Below are 18,886 nucleotides of genomic sequence, written 5' to 3'. Positions count from 1 at the left end.
ACTCCCTATGTCCTCAATCTGCTCTCTGAATCACACAGCACCAAGCCTTCTCTTTATTCTCTTCCAGATATTTGGAAATAATGATCTTCTCCCTAATTCTGATGTTCTTCCAAGCTAAACAGTAACAGACTCTCCTTGAATGAAAAAAAGGAGAGAGAGGTTGCTTACAGGTTGCTTACCGATAAGATGACGTGGAACTTCGTGAACGACTTCTTGAGTGACTGTAGGAGACAGACCTTGTTCTGTGTCTTGATTTGGTTTCAGATTTACTTCGAGATCTACTTTGACTCCTGGACTGGCTATTACCATCTCGACTAGGTGTCTGCTCATCACTTGAACTCTCCTGATTTCGTGGCCTCCGGTTTAAGCGTGCTGTCTTTCTTACTTCATCAAAGAGAGACCCAGGCCGAACTTTATTTTTGCTTTTAATTTCTATTCTCAAGCCTTGTGGTTTCATTTCAGGCACACTACTCAATGCCTTAACTTCCACAGCACTGGATGTGACAGCAGTCGGTGCTGCCAGGTTCCCCACACCTTGCAGGGGCTTCCATTTATTATCCATGAGGCTGATCTGGCTCTTCTCAGCCACCTCCCTCTTCACAACAGTGCTTTCTACAGCACTGGCCAAGCTAGCAGAGGGACTGTCCTGTTTCCCCACTTCACCCATCATTTTGCTTTCCGACATGCTGCTTTCCTGTTTTACGACCTCTGCTTCAGGATGCTCTGTTGATATATCCTGCTTTAGAACGTTTATATCCAGGGTGTCAAGCCTTGAATTTCCTAGAGGGGAGGCCCCCTCTACCTTTGCTGGGGAACTCCTATCAGGTGTGCAAATCTCCATGTTATCATCTGTTTGAAGCACGTCCTCCACTCCGCTTGGGACACTTTCTTCAATATGCTGAATGTTTTGGGGAGAACTGGGTACATTTTCCTCAGTATTTAAAGCTGTGGGAGAAATGCCGAGTTTACTGTCATCTTTAGTAGGCTGATCAATATCTGATGGAAGTGTTACTGTATTACGTTTACCCGAAAGGTTGCCATCTTCACAAGACTTCTCCGTTTTGGGAATATTTTCTTTTATGGTTTCACTGTTTTCAGAAACTTGTTTTTTCTCTTTTGCTTCCTGAGTAACTTGCTTTTCATTAATTTCCTCCTCCTCATCTTCACCAAATTCGAGTGGAGGCTGCCAGTGAAATGCCTGTTTTCGTTTTGGAGCCTTGTGCTTTTTGTCTTTTTTTCCTTTCAATTTCTCTTTCACTTTTTTAGTGTGTTCCCTTTTAAGATTTTCCTTTGACCCATGTTTGTGCTTCCGTGGCTTTCCTCTAGTGTTCTCTGAATTGGAATAGGACCCCTCAGAATCAGAGGTTGATGACCGCTGTTTGCTTGATTTCCAAGCCCCATGACCATCAGGCAGTGAAGTATTCACTGAAGATTTTGCTGTGGGTTTGGCTTTGATGTGAATTTCACCACACTCAGATTCAGAATCTGATGTGGCCTCACCTTCCTCCTTATCAGAAGATGGCCGGGAATTATTTTTACTGCTTTTAGTTACATCTCGTTCAGAATTTGACTCCGAGTCCCATTTACTCCCAGCATAATTCTTCTTTTTGGGCTTACTGCCATTTCTAAAGTGTTCAGAAAGATTTTCTTTCAAAGTTCTTTTTTTTGAACGAGGGCATTCCCATTCAGGCTTGGATTTCTCTTCATCTCTGTTTTTCTCTTGTTTATTATTCATTTCCATTTGGACTTGCTTCTCTTTTTCCTGGGCTGACTGTGTAACCTGAACACTTGACTGTTCACTGTCTGAAGAATAATCTAAAGATGATCTGCTTTCGCTATACTTTCTCTGACATGAAGACTTGTTTCTGCCTTTGACATATTTATTGCGAAGTGTCTTTTCAGAGCTGCTGCTGTATCTTTTATTTGAAGCGTTATTGTTTTTCCCATTGGATCTAAATTTTCTCTTGGCTTGTCTTGCATCATCACTGCTAAGAGAAGAGTATGAAGATGATCTACTACACTGTGAATGATCGCTATATTTATTTCGTGAATGAGATCTGGATGAGGGAGACCTGGACCTTGAATGTGAACTAGCTAGACTTCGTGACCTTGTGTATGATCTAGAATAAGACCTACTCCTAGAAGATCTGCTCCTTGACCTTGGTGAACTTTCTGAACTTCTATCACTGTATTTTGAATAAGCACTCCGATCACTTTCTGAATTTTTTTCTCTTTTATGGTAGGATGATGAACTACCAGTCTCTTTAATATTTGCTAAACTATAAGTGCTTTGGATGGGCAGCAAATGAGTTGTTTTAGCTTTCATTTCCTGAATTCGCTCATAAGAGGGCTTCCAGGGCTTCTGTCCGGGCTTCCACCTTGAAGGAGGGGGACTGTCACTCAGTGGTATTACAGGAATATTTTCTGCTACCACTGGTTGTACTACAACGTTTTCATTTTGTGGCACTGTTGCTCTTAAAGGTTCTGTTTTAACTGGTTTATTTTCACTTAACTGAGAGGCAGTTTTTCTTGGTGATTTTGATGCTGTCCTTTGGTGCCCCAACTTGGAACTAGATCTGGACTTTGATCTACTTCGAGAATGTGATGAGGATTTTGATGGAGTTCTTGATCTTGAGCTTCCTCTAGAGTAAGACTGTGAGTGAGATTTTGATCTGTATGAGTCTCTGCTGGAATGGGTTGAAGAGCTCTGTTCATCCTTATCAGATTTAGACCAGTCCCTCTTTGATGAATGATGAGATGATACCGAGGAAGAATGAGATCTCCTTTCTCTATCACAAGAAGATTTCATTCGTCGGGTGGAAGATTTTGAGAATTCTATGTCAGATGGTACAATAATCCTTCTCTTCTTAGTCTGTTTGTGTCTTCTGCAATGTTTCTGCTTTTTAGCTTTCTTTTTATGCTTAACCTTTTTCTCTTTTCTGCGTTTTTTATGGTGACCATCAGAGTGTCTTGCTGTACTAAGATCTGAATAATATCCATTATAGGACCATGATCTGGATCTCTGGGACAAGCTTCTTTCATCCCATCGGCTTGAACAGGGGTCACTTAACCTACAGAAAAGGACATAATATGCATGCAGTTATTTACTAAGCATGTTTTCTATGCTTTAAAATTAAAACACATTTGTTGTCAATACAAATGCATTGACAAAAACCTACTTATCAAGAAGTACTGACTCCATCAACACTTTAGCACATGTAGGAAGGATAAACCAAAGAGTGAGAGGACTGGTCTCGACCTTCTAATTTCAGAGAGACATACTGACAACTACTATTCACTTACAAAAGGAGTTTTTACAAAGCAAAGCAAAGAATTTCAAATTTGATAGGAAGACAGTTTTGAAAAACCAAACCAACTAATCACCAGAGCACTGCTGACATACCAAGTTCCTGGCTGTGATCCACTCATAACCCTATGCCTCCAGGAACAACTTTTGATTGTTCCCAATCAAGTTCCCAAACAATTTTGTTCATTCTCTGCAGACACAGGACAGCTGCCTCAACTTTAAGAGAAGCCTCTTTTTCTTTTCTTTTTTTTTTTTTTAAAGATTTTATTTATTTTATTTTTTCCCCCCAAAGCCCCAGTGGATAGTTGTATGTCGTAGCTGCACATCCTTCTAGTTGCTGTATGCGGGACTCGGCCTCAGGATGAACGGAGAAGTGGTGCCTCGATGCGCACCCGGGATCCGAACCCGGGCCACCAGCATCGCAGCGCGCGCACTTAACCACCAAGCCACAGGGCCGGCCCAAAGCCTCTTTTTCTTAAGAAGCTAGCATGACTCTTGTTTTATCTCAGCCTCACAGAGAAGATCAAGACTTTCCCCTAAACTACTAGTTAAACTACTTACTATAGAAATTGAGGAAAGAGTACATGAAAATAGATGCAGGCTTCACAATCTCAGTGGTAATGTCAGCGCTCAAACTTGAGAGTTCTCAGTACCACTGTGTCTAAACCACTTCTACATAGCAGATGCATACCTTTTCCTTCCTATTCTAATTTCAAACCTTCTGCTGAATGCCCACAGAGAAAAAGAGAATTCTACCATGAAAAATTATACAAGGTCCCCATTGGTCTATTTTTCACTAGCTATTCTGGGGCCAGCCCCATTTCTAAAATAGATATTCCACTGTGGGGTGTCACTGAGAGTAAGGGATGGGTACACTTCTGAAGAAGCAACAGTCCCTGCGCCAGAAGTTAATAATGCACACCCTGGGCACAGATTTTCCTATCTACCAATTCATTCATCAGTGACTAAGAGACCTGACTAGGAAAGAATCTGCTATATAATTTTTAAGTCATTATTTCTAAAATTGAACAAGAAATCTTTAAGAGCTTTAGTAGGTTTATAGTCTCTTTAGGGAAAATAGAATTTTGATTTAAAAGCACCCCAAAGCCAATCAGCCCTCTTAGTTAATAGCACTACTTTCGCCAAGTATTCTCAAATGTATTCTCTTTGGTCACAGTCTAATTTTAAATGTAAATCTTTAATGAAAAGTCCAAAAGTAAGTCTCTATCCCCCTAACACTTAAAATATAGCAGACACAGGATTGTGCTTATACTCGAAGCTCTTACTTATCTCCTTTGCTCCATTTTTCCCCACTGGGTGGTCTATATGCTCTCAACCTCTGCATTTCCTCTTTCCAGTGAGGAGGAGTTTCACTGCTGTCATCGTCATCCGACTCAGAACAGGGTCTGGATCTTGGAGGTGTGTGATAGCGCTTTAAAGACAAAGATAAGAATATATGAATAACTATTTTTAAAATACCTCTCAATTACAGTCTGCTATAGCACAGAGTTAGGTATAAGACCCAATCTCAGAGCCCATTCAAAGGCAGTAATGACTGAAGTACCAAAAGGATAGTATGAAGTTATGTCAAACATAAGAGACTTTATAAAAAAAAATGGGAAAAGCTGAGATTCACCTGTAATCACACATGAGATTTCCACTTTGAAGTCCTCATGGCTACATTCATGAGCCTAGATTATTCAACACACTAAGATTTCTCAACATACTCAATGACTGTTTCACATGTTCATTTCATACTTCACCCATTCAAACACAATAGTAAACTCTGATCTAACAGCAGTACCTTCTCGTAACTACGGAGAATACAACTAGCTCCCTGAACAGATTTGGATTATACCTAAAATTAAAGCTAGGATTTTGCCTATAGGTAAAAACATTTTACTGCTTAGATAAGTAATTTGAAAAATGAAAGTTTTAACACACATACAATTGTGCCCCTTCCTTTAATCTTCCGTCCAGACTTCGATAGAGATGGTTTCTGATCACTTACGATGGGTGTAACATCAGGAATCTTCCTGGAAAAGAAGATTGAAAATTTTATTTTTTTTTTATTTTTTTTTTTTTAAAGATTTTATTTATTTATTTTTCCCCCAAAGCCCCAGTACATAGCCGTCTGCCATAGCTGCACATCCTTCCAGTTGCTGCATGTGGGACGCGGCCCCAGCATGGCCGGAGGAGCGGTGCCTCGGTGCGCACCCGGGATCCGAACCCGGGCCGCCGGCAGCGGAGAGCACGCACTCAACCGCCAAGCCACGGGGCCGGCCCCCGAAGATTGAAAATTTTAAAATTCCATATAACCTAATTTTCTAAGCAACACTTTAAATGCCAAAACTTAAAAAAACAAAAGTAACCCAACTGGGGAGAAACACACAATACTAGTATCTAGCTTTTTAAGCACTTTTTACTACTTTTAAACAAAACCCTTTTTCAGATGTCTCTTGTCCAAACAGTGACGTTCTAAGGGAATCCTGGGGTATTCCTGACTCTGATGCTTAATTGTATTTTTAATAGTTTTTAATTTTATTTTATATATTTTTAATAGTTCATCTCCCCCACTCTACTATAAGCTGCCCCTCCTTCAATGCTCTGAATCTGCTGCCTTATCTTATGGGTAATTCTAATAGTATAGTTTTTGTGGCACCTACAGTCCTCCATGCATGACAAGTCTTTTCATACCTCAGTTTGTTTTGTATCTGTTATTATTAACATAATGGCTAGCTTTTATTGAGTACTTACTACCTGTCAGGCATTACCTTAAGAATTCTTAACATACTTTTTTAATTGGGTAAAATATATGTAACATAAAATTGGCCATTTAAACCATTTTTAAGTGTACAATTCAGTGGCATTAATTATATTCACAATGTTGTGCAACCATCACTACAATCCTTCCAAAACTTTTTCATCACCCCAGACCAAAACTCTACCCATTAAGCAACATCTCTCCATTACTCCCGCATTCCCTCAGCTTCTGGTAACCTCTAACTTATGGCTAACATTCCATTATATGTATACACCATATTTTGTTTATCTATTCATCTGTTGGTAGATACTTGGGTTGTTTCCACCTTTTTGCTATTGTGAATAATTTTGCAAAGAACACTGGCTTACAATTATCTGTTTGAGCCTCTATTTTCTTTTCTTTTTTGTTTTTGTGAGGAAGATTAGCCCTGAGCTAACATCTGTGCCCATCTTCCTCTACTTTATATGGGACGCTGCCACAACATGGCTTGACAAGCGGTGCATCAGTGTGCACCCGGGATCCGAAACTGCAAACCCTCGGCAGCGGAAGCGGAGTGTGCGCACTTAACTGCTGTGCCACCGGGCAGGTCGCTGAGCCTCTATTTTCAGTTCTTTTGGATATATACCTAGGAGTGGAATTGCTGGGTTACATGGTAAATCTACGTTTAGCTTTTTGAGGAACTACCGAACTGTTTTCCAGAGTGGCTGCATCATTTTCGACTCCTACCAGCAGTGCATGAGGATTCCAATTTCTCCATATCCTTGCTAACACTAGTTTGTTTTTTGTTTTAAATTAGTGCTATCCTAGTAGGTGAGAAGTGGTATCTCATTGTGGTTTTGATTTGCATTTCCCTAAGGACTAATGATAAGCATCTTTTCATGTGCTTATTGGCTATTTGTATATCTTCTTCGGAGAAATGTCTATTCAAGTACTTTGCCCATTTTTTGAGTTGTCTTTTTGTTGCTGTTGCTTGTGCTTTTGGTGTCAAATATAAGAATCCATTGTCAAATCCAAGGTCATGAAGATTTACCCATATGTTTTCTTCTAAGAGTTTTATGGTTTTAGCTCATATTTAGGTCGTTGACTCATTTTGAGTTAATTTTTCTGTATGATGTGAGGTAGAGTTCCAGCCTCATTCTTTTGCATGCTGAAATCCAGTTGTCCCAGCAATATTTATTGAAGAGACTAGACTATTCTTTCTCCACTGAATGGACTTTGCACCCTTGTCTAAAATCAACTGGCCATAGATGTCTGGGTTTATTTCTGGACTCTCAGTTCTATTCCATTGGTCTATATGTCTGTCCTTATGCTAGTACTGCACTATTTTGATGACTGTAGCTTTGTAGTAAGTTTTAAAATCAGGAAGTATGAGTTCTCCAACTTTGTCCTTATGTTTCAAGATTGTTTTGGCTATTCAGGGTCCTTTGCAATTCCATATGAATTTGGATACTGACTTTTCCATTTCTGCAAAAACGCTGTTGGAATTTGACAGGGATTGCACTGAATCCATAGCTCACTTTGAGTAGTACTAACATCTTAACAATATTAAGTCTTCTAATTCATGAACATGAAATGTCTTTCCATTTATTTAGGTCTTCTTTAATTTCTTTCAGCAATATTTTGTAGTTTTCATCATACAAGTCTTCTGCCTCCTTGATTAAATTTATTCCTAAGTATTTTATTCTTTTAGATGTTATTTTAAATAAAATTGCTTTCTTAATTTCTTTTTCAGATTGTTCATTGCTGGTTGTTAATAAACATTTTAAAGGCATTAGCTCATTTAATTTTCATAACAACACTATGAGGTAGATACTATTATCATATTCATTTTTTTTTTTTTTAAAGATTTTATTTATTTTATTTTCTCCCCCCAAAGCCCCAGTAGATAGTTGTATGTCATAGCTGCACATCCTTCTAGCTGCTGTATGTGGGACTCGGCCTCAGGATGGACGGAGAAGTGGTGCCTCGATGCGCACCCGGGATCCGAACCCGGGCCACCAGCATCGCAGTGCGCGCACTTAACCACCAAGCCACAGGGCCGGCCCTCATATTCATTTTAAAGATAAAGAATTTTAAGATTAAAAATCTTGCCCAAGGTCAAAGAAATGAAATTTGCCTCTTACAACCATTATATAGGGTTTTCTAAGGCTCCAGGAATCTAGCTCCAGATAAATATACAAAGTTACTATAAGAAAATCTTAACTACAAGGTTTTTTCAGTCATTTCATATTCATGACATCACTTGATTCTCACAATGAGATAAGTAGGTACTCTTGATAGACAGCTGTTAATTCCACTTTCCTCGTGAAGAAAAAAGCACTGAACACCAAATAATTTGACTACAGGTGTTCAGCAAGAATTAATGTTCACCAGGGAACCTTTTGATCTAATGCTGTCATCCTCCTCTCCTCCCTACCTCCAACATTCTGATTTGATTTGCTGTATGGCCCAGAAATTGGCATTTTTAAAAGCCTGCCAAATCATTCTAAAGTGTACCTGAGGTTGAGAACAAATGAACTAGAGCAAGTGTGGAACCCAGCCTCTGCTAAGCAAATTATAAGTGATAATAAGCTTAACTGCTGGTAAATCAGTAAGATGACAAGCTCACTATAGCTGGCAGTCGCTATTTCTTATCCTTGCATATGTCGAGTTCTTGAAGCACACTTAATTCTAGCTCCCAACAACTGATCAAAATCTCAAAGATCCTAATAAAATAAATTTATCTGCTATCTTTGTATGACACATTACCACCCAATTATGATTTAAAATAATTCTGCACAAAATAACTTCCAAAGATGTTATGTGATCAAAGCAGAGTGATGACCAAATAAACTCATCAGCAGTATTCAATCACAAACGCAAGACAGTGGTATAAACTACTTTAACAATACCAGATAACAAAGGTTGGCAAACTTTTTCTGTAAAGAGTCCAAGAATAAGCATTTTAGGATTTGCAGGCCAAAAACAAAATTAAGGCTATTATGTAGGTACTTATATATCAAGAAAGAAAACCAATTTTCAAAAATATTTTATCAATGAAATTCAAAATGTAATAACTGAGTATCATTTTTTGTAATTCCGATCTACTAATGAGGACTGGAATTCTTTTTTGGTGGGGATAACATTTCACTTAATTAGGGCTCACAGTTAATGGTTCCCTATCAAAACAGATGATGTTAATACTATTCATCTGGTAATGCTAATCTGTAATGAGATTTTACATATTTCATCTTTGAAAATACCTTTCCACGTAGATGGGTTACACATGTAGCACTTGAAATACTGGCGAGTTGTAACGGCATCACTGTGATGTTTGGTGCACCAAGCAGCAGTGTAAAGGAATGGGAGCACCACATACAAACTCTGTTGCGACTACTCGATTCTGCTATTGTAGGACAAACACAGCCCAAGAAAATAGCAAACAAACGGATGTGGCTGTGTTCCAGTAAGAGACTTTGTTTATGGACACTTAAATTTGAATTTCATATAATTTTCACATGTCACAAAATATTTTTTGTCTTTTGATTTTTTCCACAAACATTTAAAAACATAAAAACGATTTTTAGCTCATGGGCTGTACAAAAAACAGGCAATAGGCCAAATTCGGCCCATAGACCATAGTTTGCTGACCCCTGCCATATGACACTGAAATTGACCTTTCAAGTTTCCTACCTTCTGAAAGCCAAATGGATTTAATCAATGAACTTGGTGTCTTATACTTTAAGAAAGAAGGGTCCCAATAACATTTATTTACAAGCCAGAATTTTTAAAAATGAAAACATCAGCATGTTAAGCTATTAATTCAAAGATACATCCCATTTCGTAATAGCTTTTTAAATGAGACAATACCAGGCTTTAAAAATATTTAATGAACTAAATGATAACATTATGTAGAGACCTGATTGTGAACAGGGGACATCTGCATAACTTCTCAGCCTTCAGTGTAACTCTTCACAGGGAACTTATCAATTACATCAACCACATTATGGTATTTCTCTTCATACAACATTTCTTTTAATAATTCTAAACTTGAGTCTAATACACAAAATACACTAAATACTATTTTTTGAGACCAAATCTAAGCTACCCATTAGCTTTTCCAATACAGAGAAATTATCACTGAGCACATTAAAAACAGTAATATGTTTATGACACTAAATTATATTCCCAAACACCATGTAATTAATTTTGCATTATTCAAATTGGAACACATTTTATCACTTGATTGGATCCAAAAAGTTCAACTAATCCTCTGACAACCAAAATCTCACATCTAACAAAAAGCCAAGCAAACAAGATTGGTAATAAAATCTTTCAAGATCTCCAATAAGAACTTCTCCCCTGACCAACCTGCCTAATCCCCTTTCCCTACTAGTAGAATGTGAATTCTGAAAGGTAGGGTACATGTCATTCATCATTCTGGCATCTCTCACAGTACCTTTCAAAGTGCTTTGACTATGGGTCATGTTCAACAAATGAGTGTGGAACTGCAATGAGCTGAGGAGGAATGAAAATATACAGGCTAATCATCCTACTTACGGTTCAGGTTCCACCGTGACAAGAGGCATATCTCTTCTCAGTAAAAATCGGTTCTCAGGCACAGGAGGAATCTCTTCTGGGCGAACCACAGGCTTTTCCCTTTTAGCATTTGAATCGACTGCCCGTTTTTCATTGGTATCACTCCTCTCAGAGTGACTTAAGAGAGAACAAACCAAGTCATCAATTAAGATGTATAATGTTTGCATTTCATAATAATAATATAATACTTAATATTAAATAGCAAAACTACTGATAACTTACAAATCTCACTCAGAAGTGAGGTGTTTTTTTTTTTCTCACAATTTTCAAAGAGAACAAAACATCAACCCAGTGAAAAAGCTGCAGTACGAAAATTCTGATATGAAAATTGTCAAATGATCTTAACTTTTTTCTTTTAAGAGTTTCAGGGATTATTTTCACCTGCAAACACATAAATCTTTAATGTGATATGTCTATGCTACCCCTAGATTTCCCAATTTCAATTTAAAGTCCAAAAAATGCTTTCCTTTTTCAACAATAGGTAATAACACTAAGTCTACGGAATTACACATCCTTTCCCCATTCCAGACTGTGTCTTTGTTTTTTAGGTAAGACTACCCTGGTGTTTCACACTTACCCCTTTGGGCTCATTATATGTTTATTCCTTGGCTCTTCTGAACTGCTTGCTTCCTTTCGTCTCTTTTTAGAATGTTTAACTTTTGGCCTCCTCTTATGTTTCCTTCTTCTGCTTCTCTCGTGTTCAATTTCACTTTCTGAAGATGATTCAGACGAGGAAGAGGAATTGGAAGATGAATCCGAGTCTTCTGAATGAGTTGGTTTCTTCCTTTTTTTCTCAAAAACTTTTAAGAAATATTAACAAAAATATTAGTACTGGATTTCAACGCCTACCTTTCAGAGTAAAAAATGTGATTACCGAGTATCATAAAACATGCTTTACAGATAGCAAACTAAAAACGAAATTTAAATAAACTTTTCTTCAAGTTGATAATACAACCTGCTGGTGAGATTGTAAGGTAACAAAGCCCTTGCCCTCATGAAGTCTATATTCTAGCTGGGTCAGATAAGAAAATAAGTAAGTAACTTCATAATTTAACAAATAATAAAGCTAAAAGAGAAAAAAACAAAAAAGCAGGGTAAAGGGAATAGGGAGAGTTGGGGGTAATTTAAAATAACATCTGAGCAGAAACCTGAAGGAAGTAAGGGATGGGGTCATGTCGATATCTGAATGAAGAGTGTTCCAGATAGAGGGAACAGTCAGCACAAAGTCTCTGAGTTCCTGCACTTTGCATGTCTGAGTAAAGGTCAACATGGCTGGGAAGACAATGAATGAGGGAGAAGAGGTCAGAGAAACAGCAGACAGCCAGACTGCCTTATAGACCACTGTAAAGACTTTAGCTTTGTCTGACTGAGAAGGAAGCCCTTGGAAAAGATCACTCTGGTTGCTGTTAACGACAGACTGTAGAGGGCCAAGAGTATAAGCAAGTAGACCAGTTAGGCCACTACTGTTGCTGAGAAAAGATTATAGAGGAGCAAGGACAGAGGCAAAGTGAACAGTCTGAGGCTATTGCAACAATCCAGGTAAGGGATACTGGTGCTTTGGACCATGCTGATAGCAGGGAAAATAAAAAGAAGAGGTAAGATTTGCTAAGAACTGCTGATGGTGTGGATATAGGGTATAATATAGAGGCATGATGGCTATTGTTATACTACTTCTATGAGTTTTTTCCACTACTGAAATCCAGAAGGTACCTTTAAGTTATAGTCTTCCACATGCGTTAGCTGTATCCTAGCTCCCTCTACCCCCAAAAACTCTTACCATCTTTTGTTGATTTCGTGGCAAGCACCCCACAGTCAATAACTCGCACATCTGCATAAGGCCTGCTTGCAGCATCAGTTTTCAGATTTTCAATTTGTTCAATTACTTCAAAACCAGAAATAACTAGTCCAAAGACAACATGGACCCTGTCACAATACAAATTCAAGAAAGAATTGGTTTGATGATAATTAAGCCATAAGCAATAATCAAGACAACTGTTATAAATGACCATGTCCATAGACCTGAAAATAAAAGCAAAGTGTTTGATGTATGAAGCCACTAGAAGGGAATTGGAACTTGAAATCTGCTTAATAAAATGAAAAAAACAGTTACTCAAACTGGGCCTTAGTTTCTGCCTTTAAAACAATGGTTCTTAACTATTTTATTTTACGGTAAAGAGTCTGATAACAATCAGATTTTACTTGATACTCAGAAACTGTCCTTAGAGGGTCACTCAAGAGAGCATAGCTGAGAAGTCCATCCATAAGCCCAGGTAAAGCCCCCTTGGCTATGAGAGATTAACTCAGAGATCAAGAGCGCCCCTTGAGGGTTCACTCATGGTCCAATCTGTCTTGGACTGGCCACCCAAACACCTCCTCAAGGTATTAAGAACGTAACTCTTACCCATCCAGGTGTGGAGCAGGTTTTGTGGTACTGTGTAATAAACATCGACACAAAGAAGATGGCAGAAACCAGGTGTTCAGGTAAACAGAGCAGAAGGGATTAAAGCACGGCATGTAGAGAACAAAGAGGTAAAGATAAAACGGGGAAAAAGTTAAACATGATATATGTCTAAACTTAAAAACTTTAAAAACACAGCAAGAGTAGCCATTTTATTGATTAAAAAAAACCCCTCAAGATTATAATGAATTACAAAATCATTTCTATTTCTCCAATATGAAGACTATACATGTATACATATGAAATAGGTTTGAAATATACAGCATAAATATACATTAAAATTAAAGTTACTCTCAAATCCAAAACAACAACAAAACAAAAACAAACTCAAAATTCATCAAGATAATTAAACAAGAACAAAAAGCACCTATCATCTGCCCTACGGAAAGAAAAGTGTGATCAACCCTTGCCCACACACTTATATGAGTTCCTCTATTTGTTATTTCTCATACTGAGTCAGTCTGCATCTTTTAGGCAGGCAGATGGAGACAGGCCTTAGGTGTCCTGTTTTCAGAACTTCCAGCCCCTCTTCCTTCACTTAAGGTGAAGCTCTGCCACTCACAGCAACTCTGAAAACGTAACAGGGAGCAAACCTTTCATCTGCCAACACTTGTGACAGCAAAGTAAGTAATGATGGATAACATTATAGACACTTTAAATTTCCAGGGCTCAGAAAACACCCAACCAACTTCTTCTACAGTCACAAACTGGGCAGTCACTCACTCTTGGGAAGCCTAGGGGGTACATGTGGTTAAAGATATTTTGAACCCAAGCTGGTTCTCCCATAGCATTTTCACAGATCTTCACACTATGTGAATTGCAGTGGAAAAAAATTCAAAAGCAGATAACTAAACTCAGAAGTGTATACCACAAACATCTTTGTTTCTAAGAATGAGAAATAGATATTTGAGAGAAAGGTCACTGGGTATCAGGCCATGTGAAAGCAGTCAATTGTACTAAAAGCTCCCATATCAATTTTTATATTCATTTTAGGGCAATTTGAAGACATGTAAGTCAACAAAACACAATTTTAACTTTCACATCAATGATAATCATTATTCTACAAGGAATTGTAACACTTATACTTACATTAAGAATATTCAGTTCTGTAAAAGCACTACAGAATTTAATTTAAAAAAATTAAAATGTCAACTTAAGAAGTTCCAGAATTTTAAAGGGTATCTTGAGTTGTAAAACCACTAGTCTCAAATTTTCCTTAGAAGATTGAGAAGTGGTAATTTAAGCCAATGTAATAGTAAAAATGAATAAAAACAGGCAAAAGAAAGAAAGAAAAATCTAGCAAACTGGTGAGGCGATAATGCTTAAATCATTAAACTAACATCCAGAAACTACAATGGACAAAAACTTTGAGATAGAACTGTGCTTCCCATAATTATAAAACTTTACCAAAGCACATAAAAGATAGGAATAAATTAGCATATACACTACACAGAGATTCCATTGTATGAAAGATGTAAAGAGGTAAAATTTTTCAAGGTAAAAATGTTCTACAATGTAAGGGATCAGTCTCAAATATGTAGCAGAGAAAACAATGAATGGTTTATTGATTAGATACATTCCTCTTCCTTCCTTGATTCTTTCTCTCACAACTCTCTGATCTTCTGGTATTGGGGAAAAGCCTACAGATTTCTCTAAAACACAGAGCCCAATTCAATTTGCCACCTTGGCTAACAGTGCGGTAAAAACCACCTTATGGCAAACCTTTGGAGCAACTGGTGAGATTAAAACATTCTAGCTAACTGCAGTGATGCAGCAACATACTACTTGAGACTCAATCAGAGGATGGAATAGCTACCTTCATGATAGATTCAAGTTTTATTTTTAATTCAAATGAAAACTGAAGACAAACAAATTTGGTCCTTTATTGCAGTAGTGAAGAAAGCAAATGAAGAAAAAAACTATTCTTTCAAGGACAAATTTCAGCTGGCCTGCCGTGCCTAACTGGTATAAATAATTAAGCCATTGCTCACATCTGCAACTTAGGATGCAGAAATACAAATTTATACTTTAATTGCGTTAGACTACATATGAAGAATACTGAAAGTATCGTAACAAAAAGAAGCCCTCTGGGGTCCTCAGCCTACATTCCAGGAGTAGAAATCCCAATGTAAAGCAGGCTTACTGGCACGCAGCTGACACTAGACATGGATAAACAGAGGACACTGCCAAAAGGGGTTACAAAAGGGCAGAGGGAAGTCCCAGCTATTCAATTCTACTACAATGGACAAAGAGATCTCAGCCCACAAACGGTATGGATCTTTCAAAACTATACAGTTGTCAAGATCCATGCAGTGGTGACATATGCTCAGTAAGTTAAGACCTTAAGAAAGCCAGAGACTATCATAAATATTTAAGTTTATACATGCTTATGAAAACATACCTAAAGGAGAAACAATCACAAAGAACATTTCAAATTATAAAAGCTTTCAATATTTTCACATTTCCATGTTCTCCTGTCACTTAGACATCGATTTTCCAGTTTCTTCCACCCCTGAATCTACTTTAAAAATATATGCACAAGGGTTCACTTAAACCTTGTAAATCCTAGAAATTGAAAAGTGTCACTGTTACTCCAAAAAGCAATCTACATTTTTATACCATTATCAAAGAAGCTTTTGGCCTTACACAGAAATCAATAGTTCTGTACTGAAATGAAATCTAAACCATTATATTATATACAGTATACCACCCCCGCCCCCTAAAGATGTGTGGAAACAAGCCCTGAAATTAAAATATACTTCTCAGGATTAACCATGGACAAGAAAACACACTTGTTTTACACGTATGACTGCCATAGATCAAGCAGAAAGGGTTTTTTTCTTAAAATGGTTCAATGCATATAACAATAGGATTAAAGAGATAAAGGCAAAGAAAGAAAAAGAAAGAGCCTTAGAGTAATGAGACATTACCTTTGGAGCGCACGGTGTAACACTCTTTCTGTAAATTTTACACAAAAATGGCAAGAAATAAATTGTAATACACTTTTAAGACAAGACTGAATCTATGTTTTAATATCAATATAACTTTGAAATTAAATATTTTCAAGTTTTATGCAAAGCAAGAAAGCTTTTTAAAATGGAGGGCTCTAAATTTTCTTTCACATAAGATACGTATGTAGAGATGAATTATGCTTAAGAAAAGCACTGTGGTTAAAGTGGGAACCTGCTCAGATCCTTAATACTCTAACACTCAAGTGTGAATAATAGCTATTAACAAAACATTACATTTCACTTCACAAATTCTAGAAACTAGCCAAGTCAACTAACAACTATCTCAAAAAGGGAATAATATATCCTGAGTACATACATAAATATATATATCTGAATGCCCAGGAGCAGTTGTTACCAGTGGAAAGCAAAAATTCCCATGGACAGAATTGAGTTAAGAGAATTCAAACCAAACAAAATTTCAGGGAATTCATTTACTATTTCACTTCAAATAAAGAACCTTTCATGTTTCTATATTTGAAATCTTTTTTCCGTCACACAACACAACAGACCACTATCAGGAGTTAATGAGGAAATGTTTAAACTGTAGTTGCTGTTCACTTCCATTACATACACTTTTGTAGTTGTTAAGTCATTTAAAATGATAATAATAATCTAAAAGAATAAAGCAGCATAAGCAGAATTTTAAGGATCTTCTCAAAGAATAAAGGATAAAAAGATGGAAGTATAAGAGTATGCTGTCAAATCTTGGTCATAGTACTTTCTTTTCCTATCTAATCTGATTTTCCCCATTATAAAAAAATTTTTTTTCAAAGAATATACACTGTTTGACCAATTTTAACTCTATTAAACTTTAAACATATCTAGTACTACTCAGACCAAAAACTATATTATATACAATAAAGAAAATTCTTTATAGGAGTTTTGGACATATTAAATCTTGAAATATTTAAAATAACCTTTAATTTCTTATAAAGGCATTGATACACAAATTACTGTCAAAAAAGAATGTATCGAATAATGTAGTGTTTTCAACGAATCTGTAAAAAAAGTGACTCTAGATGTAAAGTAGTACAGGAGAAGAAAATAAAGATAACCTATTTCTAATGTCTAACGTAGCCTTTAACATGCAATTTTTCCTTCAACTCCCAAAAATATCACACCATCGTGGAAGAGGCATCAAATTGTACACAGTGACAAAGCTTGTAAGGGCAATGGAAACTAAGCCACATGACAGTGCTCTAGCTATGCGTTCCAAAAGTCACCAAAATAGAAGAGCTTTAAAAAATTCAGCACTAATGTTAACAATACACATCAAACACTACTATATATAAAATGCCTTCCAGGTTGCTAATATGTATGTGTCATATACATTAAGTAATATTAAGACTGAATGTTAGGGATGATGTGATATTCAGAGAACTTGGCTTACGGTTAAGTTTCATGAACATCTTTGTTCATGAAAAACCTTGAAATTAATATATGAAGGTATTACCCAAAAAAAGAAAGGAAAAAGCTAGACTTCTCAGGTTATTAACACTTACTAGCATTTCTTCTCACAAAAATTCATGAATATGTGGGGGGAAAAAGTATTTCTACCCAAATTTACCTTTGCTACCCAAAATGTCAACATAGCTTTATAAATCTCTTAAAACCAAACCACCCCTGTAACTCCCCTTGCTCTGCTACTGTGAAATGATCAGCACTTGTTTCCCATTCAGGTGAGTAGCCACCTGCAAGTCGGATTATTAAATGACATAGAACATATCCTAGAACTTCTTAGGTTTCCCTCCCATTTATGTCCTATTTATGACTGTTAAAATGTAATAAATACTTGCTGTTTGAAGTTCAAAGTTTGCCTTTTCTACATTATCTTGTTATATTTTTATAATGATCACGACCAACCACTAACAGTGGCCAATGACAGAGACTGTACTCTAAAGCTCTGCAGTCGTTCTCCTCCATGGCTGTGAGATGAAGCCTGCACAGGCTGAGCGGAAGGGGACAACTGTACCCGCCGCACCAGCGTTCTAACAGCGGCTGGTGAACAGTGCTGCTGCTGCTCCTGGTTTAGGCAAGACGAGCCCAGGGCTTCCTTGTAGCACCTTTCAGACTGATGAAAATTAGGCAAGTACATCTATTCCCTTTGGGCAAGACAAGGTTTGCACATATGTATCATTCCACATATTCAGAAACAGATCAATCTACGAAATGCTTTCTTCCTTTTATATTCACATTTTCACACCAAAATGTTGACTTTATCTTTGAAAGTGGGGTAGATACTTTATAAATAGAAAAGGAAAGACAAAACTAACTCAAGGTACATAGTAAATAAAACTAGAACCAAGGCATCCTGATAGCTCCGTTAGTGCTTTAACCCAGGAGAGTAGTTATTTAATACGAAGCTATAAACCACCTAATTAATCTTTTTAATGACTACTTTATGCAATATCTTCTTTATAGTTTTGAAGAATGTATATAAAGAGAATAAAAATTAGAGCCAGAATTAATGGACTGTTAATACTAACAGCCAAAGGAAAAGAAAAATGTTTCCCTGCACGTCATTTTATTTTCCAGCAATGCCTGACGCTTTTAATACCTAACTAAACTAAATTCAGAGCAGAGTGGTCAATAAAATCCTGTAGCTTACAGTGTGCAGCATTCTCTTTCGAGCTATCAATTTCTTCTAGATTATGAATAAAATTTCCATAACCTGGACTTTATATGGTTTTTCTTCCTTATTTAGCATTATCTGTAGAATGAAAAGGTTGGGCTAGATGATCTCTAAATCCTTTTCCACTCTAAGACTT

At 37.0% G+C, this 18,886-nt stretch overlaps 1 protein-coding gene across 9 annotated transcripts in view; it reads right to left on the bottom strand.

The window, feature by feature from the left end:
• Positions 1–18,886, bottom strand: part of NKTR (natural killer cell triggering receptor) — a 57,727-nt gene that overhangs the window by 7,684 nt on the left and 31,157 nt on the right. For 6 of the 9 annotated variants that reach the window (XM_087430797.1, XM_087430798.1, XM_014790960.2 and 3 more), the window contains 7 exons: positions 13,051–13,080; positions 12,427–12,572; positions 11,227–11,449; positions 10,611–10,766; positions 5,256–5,343; positions 4,594–4,739; positions 180–3,071 (listed from right to left, as the gene is read on the bottom strand). In XM_087430797.1, coding sequence (XP_087286923.1) covers positions 180–3,071; positions 4,594–4,739; positions 5,256–5,343; positions 10,611–10,766; positions 11,227–11,449; positions 12,427–12,572; positions 13,051–13,080 — 3,681 coding nt within the window. Of the gene's footprint in view, positions 1–179; positions 3,072–4,593; positions 4,740–5,255; positions 5,344–10,610; positions 10,767–11,226; positions 11,450–12,426; positions 12,573–13,050; positions 13,081–16,037; positions 16,066–18,886 lie in introns of those variants that run through there. The other 3 variants (XM_087430802.1, XM_087430801.1, XM_014790964.2) reach the window with 2 other exon arrangements.

The sequence above is a fragment of the Ceratotherium simum genome, chromosome 5 (genome assembly GCF_057802395.1).
Source record: "Ceratotherium simum simum isolate JZ-2026a chromosome 5, ASM5780239v1, whole genome shotgun sequence".
Lineage (NCBI taxonomy): Eukaryota > Metazoa > Chordata > Mammalia > Perissodactyla > Rhinocerotidae > Ceratotherium > Ceratotherium simum.
This window is presented reverse-complemented; position numbering and strand designations above follow the sequence as displayed.